Raw genomic sequence first — 22661 nt, 5'->3', positions numbered from 1 at the left:
GCCAAGAAGAGGAAAAGGAATTCAAATTCATTTATTTTTGCAAGTAGGCTTATAAAAAGCTCTCTTATTAAAATGCTAGGGTTAAAGTAATACCTACCTACTGGGACGTTCCCAGTGCCTGCACCACTGCATCGAGGCAACAAATGGGCAAGTATATTAGGATCATTATTGAGGAAGTGGAAACAACGAAACCTGATTGGTTATTCAAACACATCTAATCTCCTATCCGCTTTGGTGGAAAATAGCTTTAGTTTACGGACGGACAAAATAATGAGTGTAGATAATCGTCATCTCATATCAAAGGCACATCAAACTTTACCTTGTGTATAAAATAAGTGTCAATTTACACTATGGCATTTCAGTGGTAATAAGTACGATTTTACTTTGCTGTCTGTTTAAGTAGTCGGTTAATTTTCACCTACAGTCAGCGTCAAATAGTTTGAGACACCCAAAGTGGCCAAGTTGACTTGTATGTAACAGAGACATGTTGCGAACTTTTTGACGCTGACTATAAATAAATAAATATCCTTGGACATTTTACACTGCGCTTCTAGTCCCAAACTAAGCAAAGCTTGTACTATGGGTACTAGACAACGGATATAAATATACTTAAATTCTTTTTTTTTTGTAAATACATACATATCTATATATATAAAAGAAAGTCGTGTTAGTTACTCCACTTATAACTCAAGAACGGCTAAACCGATTTAGCTGAAAATTGTTAGGGAGGTAGTTTAGAGCCAGGAGAAGGACATAGGATACTTTTTATCCCGTTCGAAATTTAAAAAAAAGTCTGCTTATTTATTGCCATTAAGGCGGAACAAAGTTCGCCGGGTCAGCTAGTTATACATAGAAAACACCCAGTCCAATACAAACAAATATTATGTTCATGCACACAAATGTTTGTACTGTGCGGGAATCGAACCCGCAACCTCCGGAATAGTAGTCCGTTTCGAACCACTACACCAAACGGCCGACTAGACTGTACCTGTTGTAGCGTGTTCTCTATACATACAGAATATTGTATTTAGCTAAGAGAAATAGAAAAACATTAGGTTTCCTTCTGTACTATTTATTTCAAAAATACATCACAATTTATTAACTAACATACCTACATTGGATGAACTTATTATTTATTCTTGTAGCTAAACTCTAAATAGTCTATAACATAATTTTATCCCTTATTTACATATTCAACCTTTAAAATCTTTTATAAATCGTTACAAGTCTGGAGCAAATGAAGATAATTAATACAATTTTATAACCAAAAGTATCCAGTACGATTACTTACATAGTTAATAATATAATTACATAAGCACATGGCTTACAAAGTTTTAAAGTACATAAGTACAACCCTGTCTAGTAACTGCGCACTTGGCTGCCGTGACGTCACCTCGACGTTCTGGTACGGACGGGGCGAACGCGGAGGTATGCGGGTGAGTGCGAGGAAGACGCATTCCAGCCAGGTGTGCAGTTAACTGACTGGGTTGTATGTTTATTATGATATATCGATATAATCAAAATCCACAACGAAAAAGAAGAAGTGAAACTATTTCACTAACTTATATCTCTCCCTAAAAATATGTCTGGAAGAGATCACTTCCTAGTGATAAGACCGACTAAACGGCGTTGTTCCTATTTTGTATTTTAATTAGTCTGTTTTGTGTGTAGTGCAAAAAAATTTTTATTTATAGCGCCTATCATCTTATGTATCTGTCTGTACCAAAATTATAAATGCAAAAATAATTATGTATTCTTTTGATTATAAATATTTGGTATACATAAATATTATGTATTAATTAAGCACCCATATCTCAAGCTGATGACAGTACTACATTCCTATAAATGTTGTCTATAGAGTCAAACATGGAAAGCATTGGGGGAGGCCTATGTTCAGCAGTGGACGTCCTATGGCTGAAATGATGATGATGCTATCAAATATAAAATAATGTTCCTATGGCATAAACATCGTTGTCATAATACCGAGTAGGGTAAAGTTAAGTTGCCTGATGACAATGTAAAATAACCACACATACACATTAACGAAAGCGTAAGCTTTCTATGACGGCCTGGATGTATGATACTGGTAAGTGCCTTTAAGAACTATTTTTAACCATTTAGTGATCCGTAGTTTGGATGCGAACAGGTGACATGACCCTATCTAGAAAACGATCAGAAAGTTGGTTTTCAACCCTTATTTAATTCTACACTAGCATTGTTTTCCAGAATATACTTATTTAGATTACATCCTATTCTATCTTTTCCTCTGAAGCCGCAGCTTCCATAAGTTGAACTAAGCAGGTTGGATTCGATTCCACCTTCTTTCCAGTCCCATATATCTTCTGACACAACCCATAGAATCTCCAGCTGTTCAATTCTTCAGGATTCTCCTTAATCATAGTCTTATACTCGGTCCTTATTTTCGTCATCATCTTGGAACAAGCTAACGGGCTTTTGCCCAAAATCGAAGAGGCTTCCATCCAAAGATATTTCCTGACGAACTTAGGATTCTTGAACTTATCCAAATTGGCCAGATACCACACCAAAAGCTGCTCGGTTTCTTCATCTGTCCAGATAACTTCTTCACCATCTTCTAGACTTATTTTAGCCTCTGTGTCTGTCTGAGTTTTCAACATATTTTCCTTATTAAGAATTTCTTGCAACAACTCACTAAACAAAGTTTTTTCTCCAGCAACTTCTTCAGTTTCGACATTGAAGAACTGCTTCAAATAGTTGATTTTGTTGAACAGTTTATTCACTGGCTCAGACACGAAATTGGCTAGTTCTGTCCACAGATATTTCTTTTCGAATCTTGGGTTGGAGAATTCCTCGATATGCTGCAAATAATATTGCAAGGCAAGTTCCACTTTCTGTGTTGGTAATTGCACGTCTTTATATGTTTTACCGTCTTTGGAACTGGTTTGAGTTTTCTTTGCGAACTTCGGTTTTAGTAAAAGCACTTTTTCCATGAGGTTGTGGTACAAAGATTTCCTCCTGTTAGCCTCTTCATCATCAGTCTGTTTGGTGTGGTTTGCCTTTAACCTGGCTAACATCTTTCTACAAGACAATGGCGTCTTCTCCGACAATTTCGATGCAATTTCTGTCCACATTTCTTTGGGGTTAATTTCTTTTCCTTTCCTCGATCTGATGTAATTCAAGTACAGCACTAATAGTTTCTTCTTGGATCGTTTGTTCCATTTTGTAACCCCAGGTTTAGCTTGTGGCTGTTCATCATTGGTGCCATCTTCAGAGGTCTGTTGAATGATGATTTTTGCGTTGCTGATGTCTGATAGTTCTTGACCTTCGGGCAGCACGATGATGCATTGATAGTCGTCTTCTGAAAAAGGAGTTACTGTGTGAATTTTTGTGCAGTAGAATAAGATAATCGACAGTAGGTATAACAGTTTTGTAAAGTGTTGATAGGTAAAGAAATGTTTGAGTTTAAACAGAAAATGTATCAGACAAACAAAGAGATTTCGAATGATGACAGTATCCCTGATTTTATTATTTAAGAACTTTTTACCACTTACCGTCTTGCGAATCGATTATCTCTTCAACCACGTCATCCTCATAAACCAATTCATCCACCTCCATAATCTCATCATCCACGTACTCAACTATCTCCAAATCGTTCCCAGTCTTGGCGAAGACATCTTCAAACATATTGTAGTATTTCCACGACACTTTGCACTCTGGATGGGTTTCTTTCATAGCTTTCAGCCTTTTGTACGACTTCTGCAGTTCCATAAACTTGATATTCACCGCTGTCTCTGATTTATTCATGATCCGTGCCAACGGTGCCCATTTAGTACTATCGCAGCTCTCTGAAAGGTCACTGAAATTGCTGGAGTAGTAATTGATAATTTGCTTAATTTCCTTCGTAGCCCATTCTTCAGTCTCTGCAGATCCAATTTTGTTGTTTTTCAACTTGTTTTTTATGGCTCTGTAGCCAAAGACTTTTTTGCACAATGCATAGTAAGGCCATAAAATAGGCATCTCCGGTTTGTTTATTTCACGTTGAACGTACGAAATGTAGACTTGTTTCAGATTTCTGAACCTGTAAACAAAAAAAATTACAAATAAAATTCCAAACAATTAAGCCAAATACGTCCTGGACAAAGACCGCGGGACCACGAGGAAGAAAAAATCTCAAGTAGCGACAACAGATTGGAAAACGTAGTGTGGGCAGGCCTCCCATTAGGTGGACCGACGATCTGGCGAAGGTCGCGGGAAGCACCTGGATGCCGGCAGCACAGGACTGGCTGTAGTGGAAATCCTAGGGGACAGCAGTGGACAGCAGCGCGACTGAATAGACTGAACTAGTTGAAACGAACATGGCGTCGTTGAAGTGACAATACCTCCTAACTACATTATTTTTTTGGTTTACAGGAGGTAAAAAAAATACGTAAACATTACTTGCGCATATAGCAGCTATTTCCAGTTTTATTGCTATCTAAAAAGAAATATCAGTTAGAAATTAATTTCTTACGGAAAAATCCACGCGAAATTAAATTTTAAGCCTATCGTATACAGAAAATCGATTTCTTAAAAAAATTTAGTTAGGAGGCATTGTCACTTCAACGACGATGGGTAAAAAATGGAAATATGCACAAACCTATGGGCGCACTTTTCCCCACTCATTCCCAGCTGTCCGGCCAACTGATCCCACAACGCTTGCTTCTTACGTTGTGAGGTTGAGAACTTCTCCTTATTTTTTTGATAGTACTCCAGTATCTGGAAAGCTTTGGAGTCACCGACTCCACGTCTAACGCGCTTGGTGAAGCCTCTTTCATCGAACTCCTCATCGTCAGATATGTCTGGTAACTCATCAGTTTTGATATTCACCCGTGCCACTGAAATTAAAATAACGCTGTTAAAAAATACTACAAATAACAATGTTAAGATTGATTCTTGATCATTTTCGGTGAACAAAATGAAATATTTAAATCAGCATGTAAAATGATTTAAAATTAATTATGTGCTTTTGAAAAATGTAAAATCCGAAATGTAATGAAATGCATTAATAAATGTAAAATTACCTGCAAGTTTATTATCAGTTTTTGAAGTATCTTGATCCTTTTTCAAATATTTGAAATCATTCAACAAGTTTGTGTCCATACCATAATCAAATATGACGTCAAACATTTCAATGTATCTCCAATCGATTTGCATGTCCGGATTCTCTTTTTTGTCCTCTAATATAGATTTGTACAGAGTCTTTAATTCTTCCCATTTCTGTTTACAAGTCTGTACGCTTCTTTTCAATTTCTTGGACAAACACGCCCAGAAAACGTTATAACAAACTGGGTCTTTGAAAACTATCATGTTTTCATACAAGAACTCCACTAATAGGTCTATATCTTCTGTTTTCCAAACCACTACGTATGTTGTATTGTTTGCCAATTCCAATACGGTCTCCTTTGATATTATGTTGTCAAATAATATTGCAAGCGGTTTGCGCTGTCTCAGACTATAACCACCCTCAAAATACAAGTTCAAATGTTCGTCCTTTAATTCCTGATACTTCGACTTACATACCTCTGGTTTTTTATCAAGTAATCTACTAACTTCATTCCATAGGAAATTATTTGGTATAGTTTTGTCCATAAATTCATCGAAACAATCAAAGTAATACTTAACTAGAATCGTCTTTTCTGTCTCGTTCCACTCATTTACATCTACAGGCTGAACTTCTGCCTTTCTAGTACCATTTTCGAGAAACTTCCTCTGAAATTCTGGATCATCTTCAAATATCTGATCAAATAAGTGCATGTAAGGCCATTGCACACTGTCAGGTCCCTGGCTTTCTCGCTTGGCGTGTGCTCTTAAATAATGTTGCCTAAAATTCAAGAATCGTTTGTGCCAATAATCCGAGTCTTCCTCCCCTAGTTCAATGGCAATAGTTTCCCATAAACCTCTACGCCAATAATCCTTCTGGAAGTTTTTCTTGTATTTCAAGTATAAATTCAACATCGCTTCAACTTTAGCATCTCCTGTTGATTTGTTTGTGTTAATATTTTTGACAGTTATAACACCACTATTTGAGCTTTCTTCGATAGGGTTGTTCTCTACTGGTACTTTAATTTTTTTTTGTGGCTGTGATAATTGCGCTCGGAGGATAAATTGGACGTATGTATCGTCATGGAATGCTTGATGGCACAGATTAAACAAGGGCCAGGTAACAGCAACGCCTTTTTGTTGGTCTATGAGCATCGAGGAGTACTTGTGCTTCAAATTACGTAGCTTAACATCACAATTGTCAGCAGTTTTGCCAACCAACATGGTCTTACAAGCAATGGCCCAAAGATGTTTCTTCTTAGCTGTGCCAGTGATAAAAGTTTCTTTATTATCAACGTAGAATACAAGGAGTTTTTGGACTTCTTCCTCTGTCCACCTCAATTTGACAGGCTCGGCCCACACTGTAGTTAAAGGAGCTTCATCCAACTGGACCTCATATTCAACACTATTGGATTTTTCTTGCATCTGAACCAATTCAACAGATGAATTTTCTGTCTCATTTTCTGTAACAAAATAAATATTTAATTTTTTATCCTTTAGGTTCTACTCTAATTTAATTTTGAAGGTAAGATGTTTAGAATAATAGAAACTTAAGACGAAATAAAATTTAAGTATTGACATAATATTTTTATACAAAGAAAGCAGTACAATTTTTCCTATAAAAGGAATTGTGTTTACAATTATAATTACGCTTTAAAATTTGCAATAAGATTTTCAAAACAGACTGGCCATACATTGAAAGGAAAATACAAATATAGCCTATTCTTTAAAATATACTTAAAATGTGATACAAACCATCTACATAAAATAGGAGGATTTCTCCGTTAGGCTGTGCCTGCATCTCCGTTTTAACCATTATTTGTTGTTCCATTGTTTACATCTGGAAATCATTAATATTAGATCGAATAAGCTTATTTAATCATAGGCTCAAGGCAGAACTAGTACATGACCAAAAGAACAGAACTACACAACATTAAAACAAGATTTAACACTATTGTTTTTCTTTCATCTGATTTAGGTTATATCGTTAAAAAAAAGTCACGGAAAGCATAACGTTCGGTGCATTAATTATTCAGTAGTGTTCTCTCATATTGAGATAAATTTATTCAGAAAATTACTTCTTTGCAAACACACTTTACAAGACTTTATAAACACAAAATTGTTCAAATTCTAGTTGGGTGAGGTGGGGACGGGTCGACATATCTTTTGCAGCAAGAATTTGTTTCTTCCAATAATATTGTAATGTAATTCATTAATTCATAGGCACAAGCACAAATTTATTTCTACTTACCAAAATAAATATTTGTTTTGACATGAGATTGGCGGCGAATATTGTTAAAACTTGTTCCGAAATTTTACGAATATTCCGCAGCAATGCGGTTTGCGCAGAGCGTTTCGATCCGCCATTTTATTTTTCATTTTCATTGACGTTTAGTGGTCAAGTAACACGGGTGTGCATTTTTATTCGAAATTCTAATTTATACTCGAATTGTTTTAATAACGTTCAGGCAATAAATCAGTTTAATTTATTAAATAAAAATTAATTTTACATTTACACAATACAGAAAAGTATGACATGAAAAAAATGTTTTATATTTTTTTTATGGCAATCTGTGCAGCGCTTTCTTTAATTCAACTGGTTTTTGGTCTTCCTTCCTGGCGGGAAAGTAAAGTAATAAGTTTATCAATTTTATTTATTTAATAATTTGTGTTTATTTTAATAATTATTAATGTGTACTTGTGCTGCTTCACTTAAGCAAACATCGTTTGTGAATACGGGCGTAAGAATCGTGCTATACAGGATGTGTTTTTGAACTCTCGGGAATTATTTGGGGTAAGAAAGAAAAATTCATAATATACGAAAACACAACTTTAATGTCATACTCTCAAATCAATCAGTCAAAAATAATTATAATAAAATAAAATAAACTTTGTTCTGGGCACAAATTGCGCTAAAAATCAAATGAAACAGTTTAATGTAAATATTTTTAAAATAATTAGTTATATTAGAATAAAAAATAAAAAAAATATTATTATAAAATTATATAGAATCTATGCAAAATAAAGGTAAAATCTTCTTTATTTAAACTATGGAAAGTACTTGATTCAATGATATTATATAATGATTGCAGTAATTCGTTTATTAATAATAAAATAATATTTTGCTTACTTTGGTAAATCGTAATAATACTGAATAATGTGTTATCTTTGCTAATGGTTGTGGTCAGATTTTACTCATTAAAGGTAGGTATTATCCACATTCTTACGTAGCGTGCGACATTTATCTACATACAGGTTGTCTTAAAATTAGTACGTCACGCTGACCCTGGAGGTAGCGGAGTTTTGAGCATCATCAACATCAAGCAAAATCAAATCAAAATCAAAAAAGCAGAAATGCCAGCGTCAAAAATCGTATCCCAGTTTTAATGTTTATAAAACCTCCATATCGCACGCGTACGCCAAACCATGTAGTAATGTGGATGAGCTGCAGTCGACAGCACATTAATTACACATTTTTGTAGCGAAATAGCACATTTTTCAACTGCATAAAATGTTATATACTTTGCCACAGTGTTCATATTAATGTGCTGTCGTGACCATCTTTCTTTACCTTTGCCTTTAATTGAAGAATCTGAATTGTGTAAAAATAAAAGAATATTACTACATTTTGTCTTAAAAAAATATTCAATTGGTATTCGATTAATACATCTATTTGGTCTCAGACGACACTATTACAAATCTTCAATGATATGATGATGTCTCACTAAAAATTATGGATGATGATTATTTTATAAAATCTTTGATTACATCTCATTGCTATTAGATTTTCTAGCTTTTATTATAATATTAAGCTTAAGCCACTGTTATATTTGTAATATAAACAATAGTTAATTTAAAATTTGATAAAAACTACGTAATTATTGTACAATAAAGTCGTATAATAATTATTTTCTGTGCTGCTGTGTAATGTAATGGTTGGGACAAAATTTATTGTCAACCTTTATAATAATTATTATAAAATCATATTAATAGTTAATAGTGTTTAATTTTCTATGTGAGAAAAGATAATTAAATTAATTGTTTAAAAGTAATAAATATTAAATTAATAAATTTAGAAGGAGCTTTGTAGATAAAATTAAAAGAAACAAGCAAAAGATTGTAATTTTGCAGGTTTCAAATTAAGCAAAACGGATTTGGATGAAATATAAATATACCTATCAAATGGTAACTTTCTTTCATAAATTCTACCTTGATTAATTTTTTTTAACTAAATTTTATAAAAGTAGAACTGTTAATTATTTTAACAATAAATGAAATCGTAAAAGCACGTGTAGGTAGATATATTACTATTATTATATTTGTTACATGTATGTATAATCAATAGGTATAATAACCACAAACGTTCAATAAAAATAATAAATCTTAAATTAATACATTCAACAAGTAGGTCTATGTAATACAACGTCTAATTAAATTAACTGAAACTCCGAATTTTGTAGAGCCATTTGTTTTATTATAGTTTTCTTTACTATACCAAGTTTATACAGTGAAATTTAAATCGTTGGCATCATTTTAAAATAAGACTACTCATGATACATAGTAGCATCTCAATATTTGGGGAATGTACTGTGTAATTGTGTATCATGTGTTAAAGTCTGATATTAAAAGGATGCCAATTATTGAAACACCCTGTATGAGTGTGAAATTGTGTTTCCATCGTTAATTCGTAGAGTTTCTGTTGTTTTAATTTTATTATACGTTGTATCTATTACATTTATTATTATACCTAATAATATACAATCACATTAAATATAAGGACAACAACACAATAATTTTAAAATTATACGGCACACGCAAAAATGACCAGCATTTTTTAAATTTGTAAAGTATAAATTATGCTTATTTAAAATACAAATCTACTTAATTGTTGAATCCGACTTTATAAATGGCACTAATATTTTCAAAATACATTTTCTTTTAACTTTTTCTTAAAATTAAGTACATCTAAACATTGCACACATTGCTTATTAACTAAAAAGACAATTAATTACATAAATGGTTACATTCACAGAGATTTTTTTTGTATAATTATTATTTTACTTGTTTATTACGTCTAAATATATTTTAGTATAAATATTGTACATTTTGTTCGCACAGAAAAGCAGCTAGCTACGCCAATATTAAATATTATAGGATTTATTAAGCCTCTGACACACAAGTAGCGTGAGGCGTGACGTGACTGTAGCGCGACATGAGCGTGACGTTTCATTTCCATACGATTTGTCTGACGGCATAATGTCGCGACGATATCACGTCGCAATCACGCCACGCGCACGTTACATTGCATCGTAATCACGCGACGCTCACGACATCCTGGTGACCAGGACCTGGTCTCATCCATGCTAGCTGTGTGTAGAGGCTTTATTATAGAAAACATTAACTTTTCACCATAACCACCACCGTAGATGACACCCATAAATCAGTATTTTAAATAAGTATCTGTTAACAAATTATAAAGATGTGGCGTCACACTGTTTAGAGCCTGCTGAATGAATAACTTTGTTTTTAAATATTTAGGTAGGTATATTAAGTACTACTTATTTACAGGTGTCACCATAGCCATTCAACTAAGCTATACAGGGTGAATTTGCAATCAGGCTCCAAAAATAATTACGATAAAGTTGTATTAATCTAAATAATTTAAAAAAAAGGATAATGATGCATGGATTGCAAAGTAACCCTGTATTCTCATAATGGTTCCAATATACGGATTATATTATCATAAACTTGTCCTCGCTTTACATTTGACAAGTAATTGTTATTACATGAATAAAGTTTTGAATATTTTTTTGCAACATTGACAACTAGCGTAACTTTTAACATCTTCAAAGTCTATAAATTATATACCCGTTTTCTATATCCATTGCTAAGCTCTATTATATTCACCTATGTACATTTACATTTATCAAAAAGTTTGTTAGATTGTCAGGATCAGGACTCGTTGGTTTGAGTATTAAATGCTTTCTTGAATTTTGTTACCATTTTTTTTAAATGACAGTTTGAAGATTTTTTTACCACACGGGAAAAATATCTCAAATTCTTTGCTTAGCTTGTTAAGCTGACCTAATAAGTAGGCACAGTCCGCACCAATACTATTTGGCAATCAAGTAACACTGTTATGTTTGGACTTGCTTGGGACATGTGTACAGGTCCGTCCCACTTTTGACACGGATAATGTAACGGGGAGCAGGGACCGTCCCGCTTTTGACTCGGTCTAATCTGTCCCCAAGCATTTAAACTCGCGGACGTGAAAATGTCCCAAATCTGAAGTTTAAAATCATGGCCTTAAAAAATCACTATTTGGCAATCAACCGCAGTGTTAACGGTCATTATAACTAATAAATTACTATCAAGTGCGTTATGTAAAGTTCGCAACTGTTAGGTATTTTAAAGGTATTGTATTGCTCTTATAAGTAGTTTAGTAATTATGTCTGTCTGTAATCTGAAAATATTTCAATTATCTTTGAGGTGATTATAATGGTCAGATCAATTTGGCGCCATTTTTATCCCGCCATATTGCCCCGCAAGATTGCCAGATTCTATTCGCGAAGACTGTTCAATGTACACGCAACAGCCAAAGCTCGTAGCGATTAACCGACTTCGTAAATCTTCTTCTATTTACCAAACCTCGCATTTCTTCTCTGGATTCATCTTGGAACCAATCGGGCAGTGGAACTCTTCAGAAAACTCCTTTAGGTTGGATATGGGCCCGATGACTCGATATTTAGCGACAGTGTGGTCGTCCTTTTCGATCTGCATCTTGTTTGATTCCTTGGTCATTGCGGAACACCATACCTGAAAAAAAAAACAATATTAAGCTATTTTTTTCTTTTTGGTCGGAACGTCTTGGCGGGAAAGTGAAACGACATGCAGTATTTTTTTCTTCGGTTATTTATTGGCTTTGCACGGTTTATTATCTAAAATCTGTATTAAGGCGACTATAATAATTAATGTGTAATGATCGTGGATTCGTGAACGTGCATATTAAAGCGGGGAAACGGATAAAATAGGGATACATAAATAATTTCAAACTACAAATACTAACCTGAGCAAAAGATATAAAGAACAGCTGCCGATGGTTGTAGTTAAGGCCGGGAAGAGTGAGGTTCACTTCGGCTGTCTTGCTGTAGTCCAGGTACGCGTGGAAAGACGCCTTCAGTCCGCCATTGTCAGCGATGTTTTCTCCTGTGGGTAAGAAAATTGTTTTTACTTATGTTTTTTGTCAGGATGACAGAGCGGAGGTAAACTATGTATAGTTCCAATCATACAAAGGCATAGCGCATATGGAGCTATCCATGAAATAGGGCACACGTTAAGGGGAACGGAGGGGGCCGATGAAGTGTGATACTGTGTGAGAAGGGGTGAGGGGTTTGAAATTTCGAGAAGTTAGGTTTTCGAAAAAATTGGGTTTGGAATGCGGTCTCTCAGCATTTGACATGAAAATACCTCTACTCACCCTTATGCTTTGTGGGCGTAGTGTGAGTTTACATCAACTGCGTTAAAAATATGTATGAAAATTTTAGTTCTTGAAAGACGTTTGATGTAATCACACTAAACCCTCTGTTACAGGCTATGCCACAGAATAATAATAAATAATAATGTAACCTATGTTTAACCAACTCACTCACCCAAAGTTTGTTTTCCGTTCAGATGCTGCCCGTCCATTCTGTACCCAGAGTACTGTTTCTGGATGCATTCAGCTCGCTTCTTGAAGCGCGCAATCGTAGCGTTGTTCCACCATTGGTGCAGGTTTCCAAATCTGAGTATAAAAAAGATTGGCATGAAAAAGTTACTTAATCGGTAAGTACCTATACTAGATCAGTTTCTAGACAAGCCCTTGCGCGGTCTTGATGTATGCTGAGCGGGTGTCTTTTTGTCAGAGGGGCACAAGCAGCTTTGTATCCATTTGTGTATCCCTTCCATTATTGTACCTATGTCTTGCCTGCTTGTATACCTTTCTTTCAAATAAAAAACTATTCTATTCTATTACAGTGTGTATTTAAGTATTTAAATGTTATCCTGGACCTGAACCTTGTTACTTGTTTGAGGTATTACCGTTCTATTCTTAAATAAATAAAATAAATTAATAAATACAGCACTAATGAACTCACGATAGCCGAACAGTGAAGGATCGGACTGGCCGACTCGTCACCCGAGGAACGCAGGTTCGACGAACGCTGACGCTCGACTATTATGGTGAGCCCACTCGTGACACAAGCATAATATTTAGTCTAGTGCGAGGAGTAATACTTAGAAGTAGCAGCGGTCTGCGGTAGGAATAATCTAATCTTCAATATGGATGGACATTACTGTAGTATCGTTTTACAATACAATCTGACAATAGCTGCAAGATGAAGGGGTCGGACTGGCCGAATTGTGATCCGAGCTAGGAACACGGATTCGATCCTAGCCGCCGCTCGTCTATTGTGGTGAGCCAATTTCCCCCGGGAGAAATTTGACCTTCACTGGTTGGGTTTATTGGCGGTAAAACTGTAGATCCTGGCTACACAGGAGTTACAGCGGTGGGAACGAGAGGTGGGAATAGTCCCGTATTGTGGTAAACCCGCTCGTATGTACTTTGACGACCTCATAAAGGTAGGCGCTGGATGCAGGCCGCCACCAACCGGCCATTGTGGAAATCATTGGGGGAGGCTTATTTTCAGCAGTGGACGTCCTATGGTTATAAGAAATAATGATGATGATGGTGATGAATATGTACTTTCACGGCTGAAGACTCACCTATCATACTCCCGTCCCTGGTCATCAAAGGCGTGCGTGAGCTCATGTCCCATCACCACTCCCATAGCACCATAGTTCACACTCTTGGGATTGTCTCCATCGTAGAAAGGCAGCTGCAGGATGCCAGCAGGGAACACGATTTGATTCTTGGTTGGCGTGTAGTAGGCGTTGACGGTTGATGGAGTCATACCTGATGGATAGCAGATGTTAAAAGTTAGCAAAACACCAATATTAAGTATGAAAGGCCATTTTTCTTTAGGTTTATTAAAAGAGGAAGTTTTTGTCAAAATGTCAATGGAATATGACTCGAAGTGCTCTGTGCCATAGATTTTCTCGTGCAAAACCTTGCGAGTTTGTGCTACGTTGGCATTTTGAAGACTTCAGTTTTGTACATAAGTAGGTTAATTTTGTCTGATATAGGTAAAAACAGGTTATTCTTAATCAAAATCACCTCACAACAAAACTACTCAAAAGACTTCACTATAGCCAGGCCTGGCTCACTCCGCGCGGTACATCCGATAATTACCTACAGCGAAGCGCCCCGCCGGCGGGTATTATATCAGTCGAGTGTCACGCGCGCGCCCGTCAGGACGCTGGCGTGCGTTGTAGTACCTAATTCTATGATCGAAGTATTATTTAAAAATGGACATAAATATTATTGTGCGGCGTTCGGGTGTTTAAATTCGAAAAGAAATCTACCGGATTTATCTTTTTTTTCGCTTCCCAAAGATGCTGAAAGGTATGTTGGCCATGTAGGTAATCAATAATTCTTAGGATAGTATAGGAACCTAACCTACCATGACTACTGCTCAGAATGCGTTCGTTCGTTTCAGCCAATTAATAACGTCCACTGCTGGACAAAGGCCTCTCCCAAGGTTTTCCATAATGAATGCGTACTTACCTACATTAACTACGTACCTCATTAGAAATAAGTCGATTAATTTTTTTTTTACTAGACACTACTAGACAGCAACCCTAACAGCGTAAGAAGAGTTCAGAGGCACGCGATAGAAAGAGACAAAACTTGTAGGTGAATAAAATTGTAGGTACGTAGTGCTGTGCGAGCTGAATTCCACTGTATCGCGTCGTAGCAAGACTCGCATTTATTTAAATCGTCTTGCGGAGTAATCCTTCTGTACCTGTACTATTACTTATTCTGTGCTATAGCAGACAAAAATCAGAAGTTCAATATCGTAGGGTTCACGATTGCATCCAAAGAATTCTCCTATTATCATTTTACACAGACCCTTCGGAACTAGGGTTCCTCGCAAGCGATTTTCGTCTCAATATACCTATCAACATTTAAGGGGATATTCTGAAACATCTAAACCCACCCCATTTAGTCTTGTTAACCGGCTGATCCAGCTTCTTCAGGTCGTTCTTCAGACTAAACACGTTGAATGCGATGTTGTTATCGAAGTATTCATTCGGGTGCACCTCCAGACCCTCGTACTGCTTATCCAACTCATCTTTGTGGAGAATGTAGTCCGGGAACCCTGTGGATATAAAAGGATGAGTATTTTGAACCTAAGAATGATGTTGTACTATGATTCACTTTAGTTTGTTTATGGATCTCCTCATTTCTGATTCGATCTCGTAAAGAAACACCGAGCATAGCTCTTTCCATAGCACGCTGTGCAATTTTGAGCTTCTTTATGAGATAGTGAGAGGCCACGCTTCCCAGCCATATGTCATAACTGGTAACACACACCGAAGCGGAAGGCGCTGGATGCAGGCCGCTACCAACCGTGTGCTGTGGAAGTCATTGGAAGAGGCCTAATGTTCAGCAGTGGACGTCCTGTGGCTGAAATGATGATGATGACGTCATTCACTGGTTGGATCTGTTGGCGGTGGTAGATCCTGGCTATACAGGAGTTGCAGCAGTGAGAAGCCTCATGATTATAATGTACGCAAGTTCAATAAGATGTCCAGGGACGATCAACACTCGAGCTGTAATCGGGATTAGATGAGAGAAGTCTTGTAGGTTACATAATAAATATAGTCACTTTATAAATGTAACCTTTGCAGAGGCTTAGCTCTGCTTTGTTTTTGCCTTTATTTTAGTACCAAATAAATATTTTTTCTTCTTCTTCTTCTTCTTCTTCTTTATGACCCAAGTACAACGTCCTAAACGATTTTTATAAAGTCTGACACTGATTGTAGAAGTGACTCAAAAGATAGGGATATACTGATACTACAAGCTCAATCACTAAACAAAGCAAGTCCTTTCAGTTCCAAAAGTGGAATAGGGAAATTCTTACTTCCTATAAATCACCAGTAAACGCTACAATGTTTAGTGCATTAACTGTTTCTCAATCAGACTCAATTCAATAGCAGTAATTTCTCACCAATCATATCAGTAATCGCATCGGCCTTAGTTTCAGCAGCTTCTCTGGTCTCCACGTCCATCCAGTCCAGGTTCTTCAGGTTTTCCTTGAAGGCTGTTTTGATGTTGTTTATCATGCCCTCCCCTTGGGTCTTCGCCTCGCCTTTGAATACTTCGCGGACAAACATCGCTCCTACTGCGAAACCTGAAACAGATATGTTAATATTGTAAGTATTCCACTGTAGTATAATAATCCATCAAGAAAAACAACATAATTTTTTACCTTAAAAATTAGGATCGAACCCTAATCCTTCTAATCTTAACTAGATACATATTCGAAAACCTAACTTCCCATAAAATTTTTATTTATTTACTTCAATAACAAAAATTTTAACATTAGGCGAACTTACAAATACTAAATATCAAAATGTTGCATGAAATGTACTTTTGTAGACTAGCCAAATACTTAATATTTGGAAATTTAAAAAAGTCGTTGGAAAACTTTAAAAGACTAAGCCAAGGCATTCGATAAAACTAACTAAATGTCATGCTTTCTAATGTCCTAATTAATTAGCTAACAGTAAATCTGAGTTATTATTTTTATTGTTTCATGAAACCTCAAACCCAACAGTTTAGTAACATTGATTTCTGTTTAGTACTAAACGGTAGTGACGGTTGTGATTTATGAGTAGTTGTACAAGGCTCTCACATAGGTCCAGTATATTAATTCCTTGAAACAAATTAGGTACTTTTTCAATGTTATAAAACAAAGACGTACCTATAGCGTTGTTAGTATCAGTGACGCAGTATCTCCAAGATTCCTCCGTACCCTCCGATCCAAAGAGAGCCTTTCTCAATATCTTCGTCGCATCTCGGAAAGACTTCGACAAATACGTGGAGAGTGATCTCGACACTTGCCACATCATGTAACTAGTCAGCGTCCTGAAATAATAGCTTAAATATAGAAACGATATTATTGGTGGTTCCGATAGAGTACATACAATAGGACCACCAATATTCCTGCAGATGGCGAAAGAGGCGATTAAAGGAAAAATATGCGAACGTCAGGCCTTCTCAACCCTTCTGGCCAGCGTGAGGAGTGTATACCAAATCTTCCTTTAGTAAATTAGAAAATTCTTCCTTCTGTAGTAGATACTAAATAGCCTGATGATAATGTAAATGTTGATAATAATAATAGTGAGAAACGATAAGCTGAAATTATAGTGTTCTGGTTATTGTGACATGTTTCTACTTACTTCTGGTCATGGTCTGTCCGGTTATATTTCTCTATAACTTTCGAGAGATTCCTGAAATAATCAGGAGCGTAGACAACTATTCTTTCATCGTCTGATATCTGCAAAAAAACGATTACTTTGATACCATTTTCATTAACAGTCTACACTTATGGCGAAATAGCATCTATGGCCACTGCACAGTCAAGTAGCCACATTAAGACGTATTAACCCATAAAACCCCAAGCGGTCGCATAAGACCGCGTACCTACAAATGATTTGTATTGTCTTGATTTATGAGGCTTGAAGGGTTAAGCTTGATATCCTGTCGTCATCGTCAACTTACATTTCTATCAACCAGCTTAAAGGCATCATTGAAGAACATGGTCCAGTTCAAAAACGGAGCCTCCTTTTGCCATTGCTTTATCGTAAATGGATTATACAGGCCCTCCTCATCCCTCCTGTCTTCAGAAGGAGTTGTGATATTGGCCAGGTCTGTCTCAAACTGGATGACCCTGCTCATCTGGATCCTGGCTTCAGTTTTGTTAGCTCCCAGGAGAATGCATATCCGGGTCATGTAGTCCAGGTAAGCATCGAGAACTTTCTTGTGGGCTGTTTTGTTAAGGTAGTTGTCGCGAGTCGGCAGATTCAGACCACCTTGGTCCAGCTGGAAGTAGGTTTCATCAGTGATATAACAAAACGATTATATTAGTTAATCGATCGTTTGGTTTACAATACAATATAAAATATATTTTCGAAAAAGTAGTGAGAGAAAAGAAAACTTACAACAATGACGTGCTTCGAAGAATTCCGATCGTCTTCTGTTACTGCCCAGTTGAAAAGACCGCCCAAATTGTAACTGGAAATTATTAAAATCATAAAATAATTAAGTAACTTTTTAAACACTATTATTAAAAATTTAAGTTTGAGACTCTGGAAAAACCATAGCATAGCTTTTATCCTGGTTTTTGAAGGGGAACACGTGCACGATAAAGACTTTTGTGATAGCCCGAAATTCAGACGGACAAAGCCATAGGAACAAATTACAGTACTAGCGCTTTACTCAGTCAGTGCCTGAGGTAAGGGAGCGGCACGGGAGGGGTGACATTGACATATTATGACGTGACAAAGGATACAACTCTGAAGCATAATCTGAAGTCTCACTGACCTTGGACGTCTCAAAAATACCCTCCCGTGCTTCTCTTATACCTCAGGCACTGATTCATAACAAATCTATGGGAGAACCAGGTTTAGACAGCTCAAAAAAGTATGCCAAATTGACTGGAGATCTCAATAGGCTAGTTTCCTAAAAAAAATTTTTTAGTCCGTCAATTTTAATTAAAAAAAAAATTGGACACGTAGGGTACCTACATTTTGAATTGTCAATCAAACAAATACCTAATCACAAAGTTATAGTGCGTTGAAGTTCCGCGCGACATCTTTTACGGACGTCGTTACTTACTGACATCACGGGCCTTTTCTTTAGAACTTTGGCACGCTTTATCTCTTTACATTTTCATTAGTTTTAAAAAGTGAAAAATACGTATCGAGTAATTTTTGATAGGCTAACTGACGGACTAATTAAAACTCTTACTTTTTTACCCAGGAAACATCCCTGTGGACAAAAGCCTTCCCCAAGGATTTCCATAATGACCGGTCCTACGCCTTAAAAAGATTAATAGACTTACGTATTCTGAACGTCCTGCAGCAGCGTTTGCAGATCCCACTTGTGCTGCTTCACCATGGTGTTGGGCAAGATATGCCATCCCCCCAGTTTCTTGATGACGTTCACCAAAGGCTTCTCTGCCAGCTTCTCGATTGTCTCGTTGGTGTCGATGCAGGCGTCGTAGTAGATCCTGGCTTTAGCTTCTGCACCTCCGTCAGATGTGTTGACCTTTTCTGGAATGGTAAAATGGTTTCATCATCATCAGGTCGTTTAGTTTCTTCTACTGCAGGAGTACGGCCCTCTCTAATTTACCAGAGGCATACCGACGACCTCATAAAGGTAGCAGGAAGGCGCTGGATGCAGGCTGCTACCAACCGGGCGATGTGGAAATCACTGGAGGAGTCGTATGTTCAGCAATGGACGTCCTGTGACTGAAATGATGATGATGATGAAATGGATTTGACCTACACTCTTCATGCTGTCCAGACAGCGAATTGCGCATTAGATATCACTAGCCTCATTGCATCTGTGTATCATAGGCTGTTAATTTTGCTAATTTACTGATGAGCATTTCAACTGAACTTGAAACAAAATAATTTACATCGAATAACGTCTTTAATTTCAGGAAAAACCAGCTGAATCTAACAAAACAATAACGTAGTTTCAGTATTTGCATTTCGTATAAAATGTGTACAAACAATAATGTCCAAAAGAGGGGATCTAACCAAACGGCATATTTGCACGCACAACGATGACTTGTGAATTCGCAATGGGACTCTAATTTGATATAATGCTTGCGAAGTATATTATACAGACCCGAAGAGCGATAACAATGGGTAAGGTCGGCTAAAAAAATATTTTGGAACTGGTTTCACTTCTCGAAAAAGAAACTAGCACATTTAGTACATAATTTAGTACAAAGGAAGGACCACAAGGTGGACCGACGACATCATAAAGGTAGCAGAAAAGTGCTGGACGCAGGCCGCTACCAACCGGGTAGCATGGAAAGCATTGGGGGACGCCTATGTTCAGCAGTGGACGTCCTATGGCTGAGATGATGATGATGAAGGAAGGACCATGTCAAAAGGAACCTATGCAGCTTCGATAGAAGAGATTGCTCTTCGCAACATACTGAAATGAATAAACATAAAGTAGGTACAAAAACAGTAATTTGTCATCCCCATTATTGATAGAATCCCAAGAACTGCGTGCGTAAGGTCTCAGTAAAGTATCACATACTGAATCTCAAGAAACCGATCCCCGCTAGGTATATCATCTCCTACTTAACAATGCATCAAATATGGTCAGAAAATACTAAGGATAAAGAAAAATAAGGTAATTTTACTGTACTTTGACACGTACTAGCCTTATGAAAAAACCGCCCAAAGCAAAAAAAGGGAAAAAAAAGGAAAAATAAGATAAATATTACATTTTTGACGACAGTACATCTCAATAATAGTTTTAGAGTACATGTAAATAGCTAACCTCTTTATAAAGCATGATAGGCGTTCACGTATGTTTGCTTAAATTTTTTGAGAGGCGATAATTTCTGCAACAGTTCCTATTGGCCAGTATTTAGGAGGAAAACGCGAAGAACTGTTTCAACTCGCTAAACAAATTGCAATAAATACAAAAAGTAATTAACAACGGCAAATGTCTTTTGTTTTTGTTACACATCGCTCTGTCATTTTTCACTGAATAAATAATAAAAAACTCTTTATATCCTTGGAGTTACACATTCGTAAAGATAAACAAATAAATAGTAGGTACCTAGTAAATAATAGTTGAAGAACTACGCTACATCTCATCATAAATAACTAAACACAGTATAAGAAGAAAAGACTAGAATCTAGCTAGATCACTACGAATTGAATAAGGTATATCCCATTGAAGACAAACAAGGAATTTACATATGAAATAGGTGCATAGAATAGAACACCGTTGGAGACATAAAATAAATTTGCATAAAAATGCATGTACTAGTTTGATTGTTACACAAATCATCTTACAGAGGTTAGTAACAAAACTGTTATTGGAATAGTTCCCAACAACTGCCGATTCAGGGTCAAGTTCAGATTGACCTTGACCCGAGAGGCTTGTAGTACGCAGGTCAATATATCGATCAGACCTGTCTCCATAAAGCAGGTAGATAACAGTAAGGTCAGCATTATCAAATGATACTCGAGTATCAATCTTCATTCAGGACTGATTCAAAGTATAATTGGAATACTGAAATTCAGTCAAATGGAATCTTGAGCTCAAGTTTGTATCAAGTTTTGAGATTTTAGTCTTGATTGAATTAGTAGATAAAAGCGATCCAAAAATTGACAAATCTCTCCTGTTAGTCGGCATTGAAACTCTTTTTTAATGTAGTAAACAGGTTAAATCTTACCTTACACTATAGATTTTATAGGAAAAACTACAGTTTTCCTCCATGAAATGCACTAACGAAAAAAGATTTTCTAACAGTTACAGAGTGCTGTTTTTCCAACAAAGAAGAGCTACTACAAAGAAGTCACATTGTGTCCAGAACAGAGACGCCTCGTGGAGAAAGTTCAACGAGGAAATTAATGTGGCAGAAAATGAGGAAAACTCGATGGAGAGAAATAATTTGAATCTCTATGCAAAGGTAGTAAAGTCTTGCTAAGGTTGTGTTCACATTACCATATCACATCAGTCATTGGCAGTTTAGTATCTTAGCATCGGTCTATCGAACAAAGGACGCCCTACAGAACATTTTCTGAGACGTGATCTTAATTTGAGAACCCGTTTATTCCAACTTTCATGGGTTCTGCGATATCGCCGGCGCACTTATGCTTGCTATATTAATTTGGTCATCTCCCGTAAGCTCCAATCGGCCAGAAATATTGTTTTACCAAACCTACCAATGTTTGAGTTATAAATGAAGTAGGTTTATGTGATATTCCCATTCCCGTTTGAGCGTGTACGACGTACACGCTCAAACGGGTAACGGTACGTACACTGTACGTACATCTACTAAAATATCATTCGGAAACCGGGCCTTTACTACTAGCATAGTAGAATAGGTACCTACTCACCAAGAGCATATCGTATGATCAGCTGATTCTGCAGCTCAATCTTGCTGAAGATACCCCAGCTGGACTTCCCCTCGGGGATGGGGTTGTTCCTGATCCAGCCTCCACACGCGAACTCATAGAAGTCGTTGCAAGGGTCCTTACTGGTGTCCAGCGCTCTGATGACCTCGCTGGCGGTGTAGATGCAAGAACTGGACAGGCAGACTGGTGATTCTGGAAGAAAGAAAATAAACTTTATATGTCTAGTTAGTTGTACACTCCGCTTTGCACTGGAGAGAAGTCGAACCTTCTTCGACTTCGAACTCCTATGTTCTTCTGATTAATTTCGTTGCAGATTATTTTGCAGATCAGTTTTTTATGTTGTTTAACTGTGCGAGGACAAAAGATAATTTTGACAAAATTCAAATCATTCTGTAGTTTCTTCATTGGTTTTGATAAAAATATATACCAATAACATGCATTTAATCATTACTTAGTTAAATATCTTCACAATGAAAAATAACAAGTCCTTAAAAGGAGAAACCTGATAATCATTACTTTTTCCTACTCTACCAAAGACTGAT

General features: G+C 36.5%; 2 protein-coding genes across 3 annotated transcripts in view; both read right to left on the bottom strand.

Moving 5' to 3' along the window:
* Positions 1–2180: 2180 nt before the first annotated feature.
* On the bottom strand, positions 2181–7432 carry LOC135084223 (uncharacterized). Its single transcript, XM_063978958.1, has 6 exons — positions 7310–7432; positions 6814–6898; positions 5040–6521; positions 4616–4853; positions 3531–4057; positions 2181–3337 (listed from the first exon to the last, which is right to left on the bottom strand). Exons 2-6 carry the CDS (start codon positions 6887–6889, stop codon positions 2250–2252), a joined length of 3411 nt encoding a protein of 1136 aa, XP_063835028.1. The 5' UTR covers positions 6890–6898; positions 7310–7432; the 3' UTR covers positions 2181–2249.
* Positions 7433–9301: 1869 nt separating this feature from the next.
* LOC135084271 (endothelin-converting enzyme homolog) overlaps positions 9302–22661 on the bottom strand; it is a 55626-nt gene continuing 42266 nt past the window's right edge. For both annotated transcript variants that reach the window (XM_063979057.1, XM_063979056.1), the window contains 12 exons: positions 22102–22311; positions 19065–19275; positions 18163–18235; positions 17723–18043; positions 17401–17498; positions 16923–17086; positions 16167–16349; positions 15153–15314; positions 13819–14008; positions 12708–12838; positions 12125–12264; positions 9302–11874 (listed from right to left, as the gene is read on the bottom strand). In XM_063979057.1, coding sequence (XP_063835127.1) covers positions 11698–11874; positions 12125–12264; positions 12708–12838; positions 13819–14008; positions 15153–15314; positions 16167–16349; positions 16923–17086; positions 17401–17498; positions 17723–18043; positions 18163–18235; positions 19065–19275; positions 22102–22311 — 2060 coding nt within the window. In that variant the 3' untranslated portion in view covers positions 9302–11697. The remainder of the gene's footprint in view (positions 11875–12124; positions 12265–12707; positions 12839–13818; positions 14009–15152; positions 15315–16166; positions 16350–16922; positions 17087–17400; positions 17499–17722; positions 18044–18162; positions 18236–19064; positions 19276–22101; positions 22312–22661) is intronic.

This window comes from Ostrinia nubilalis, chromosome 25 (genome assembly GCF_963855985.1).
Source record: "Ostrinia nubilalis chromosome 25, ilOstNubi1.1, whole genome shotgun sequence".
Lineage (NCBI taxonomy): Eukaryota > Metazoa > Arthropoda > Insecta > Lepidoptera > Crambidae > Ostrinia > Ostrinia nubilalis.
The sequence above is the reverse complement of the archived record's forward strand: the minus strand, read 5'-3'. Positions and strand labels throughout refer to the sequence as shown.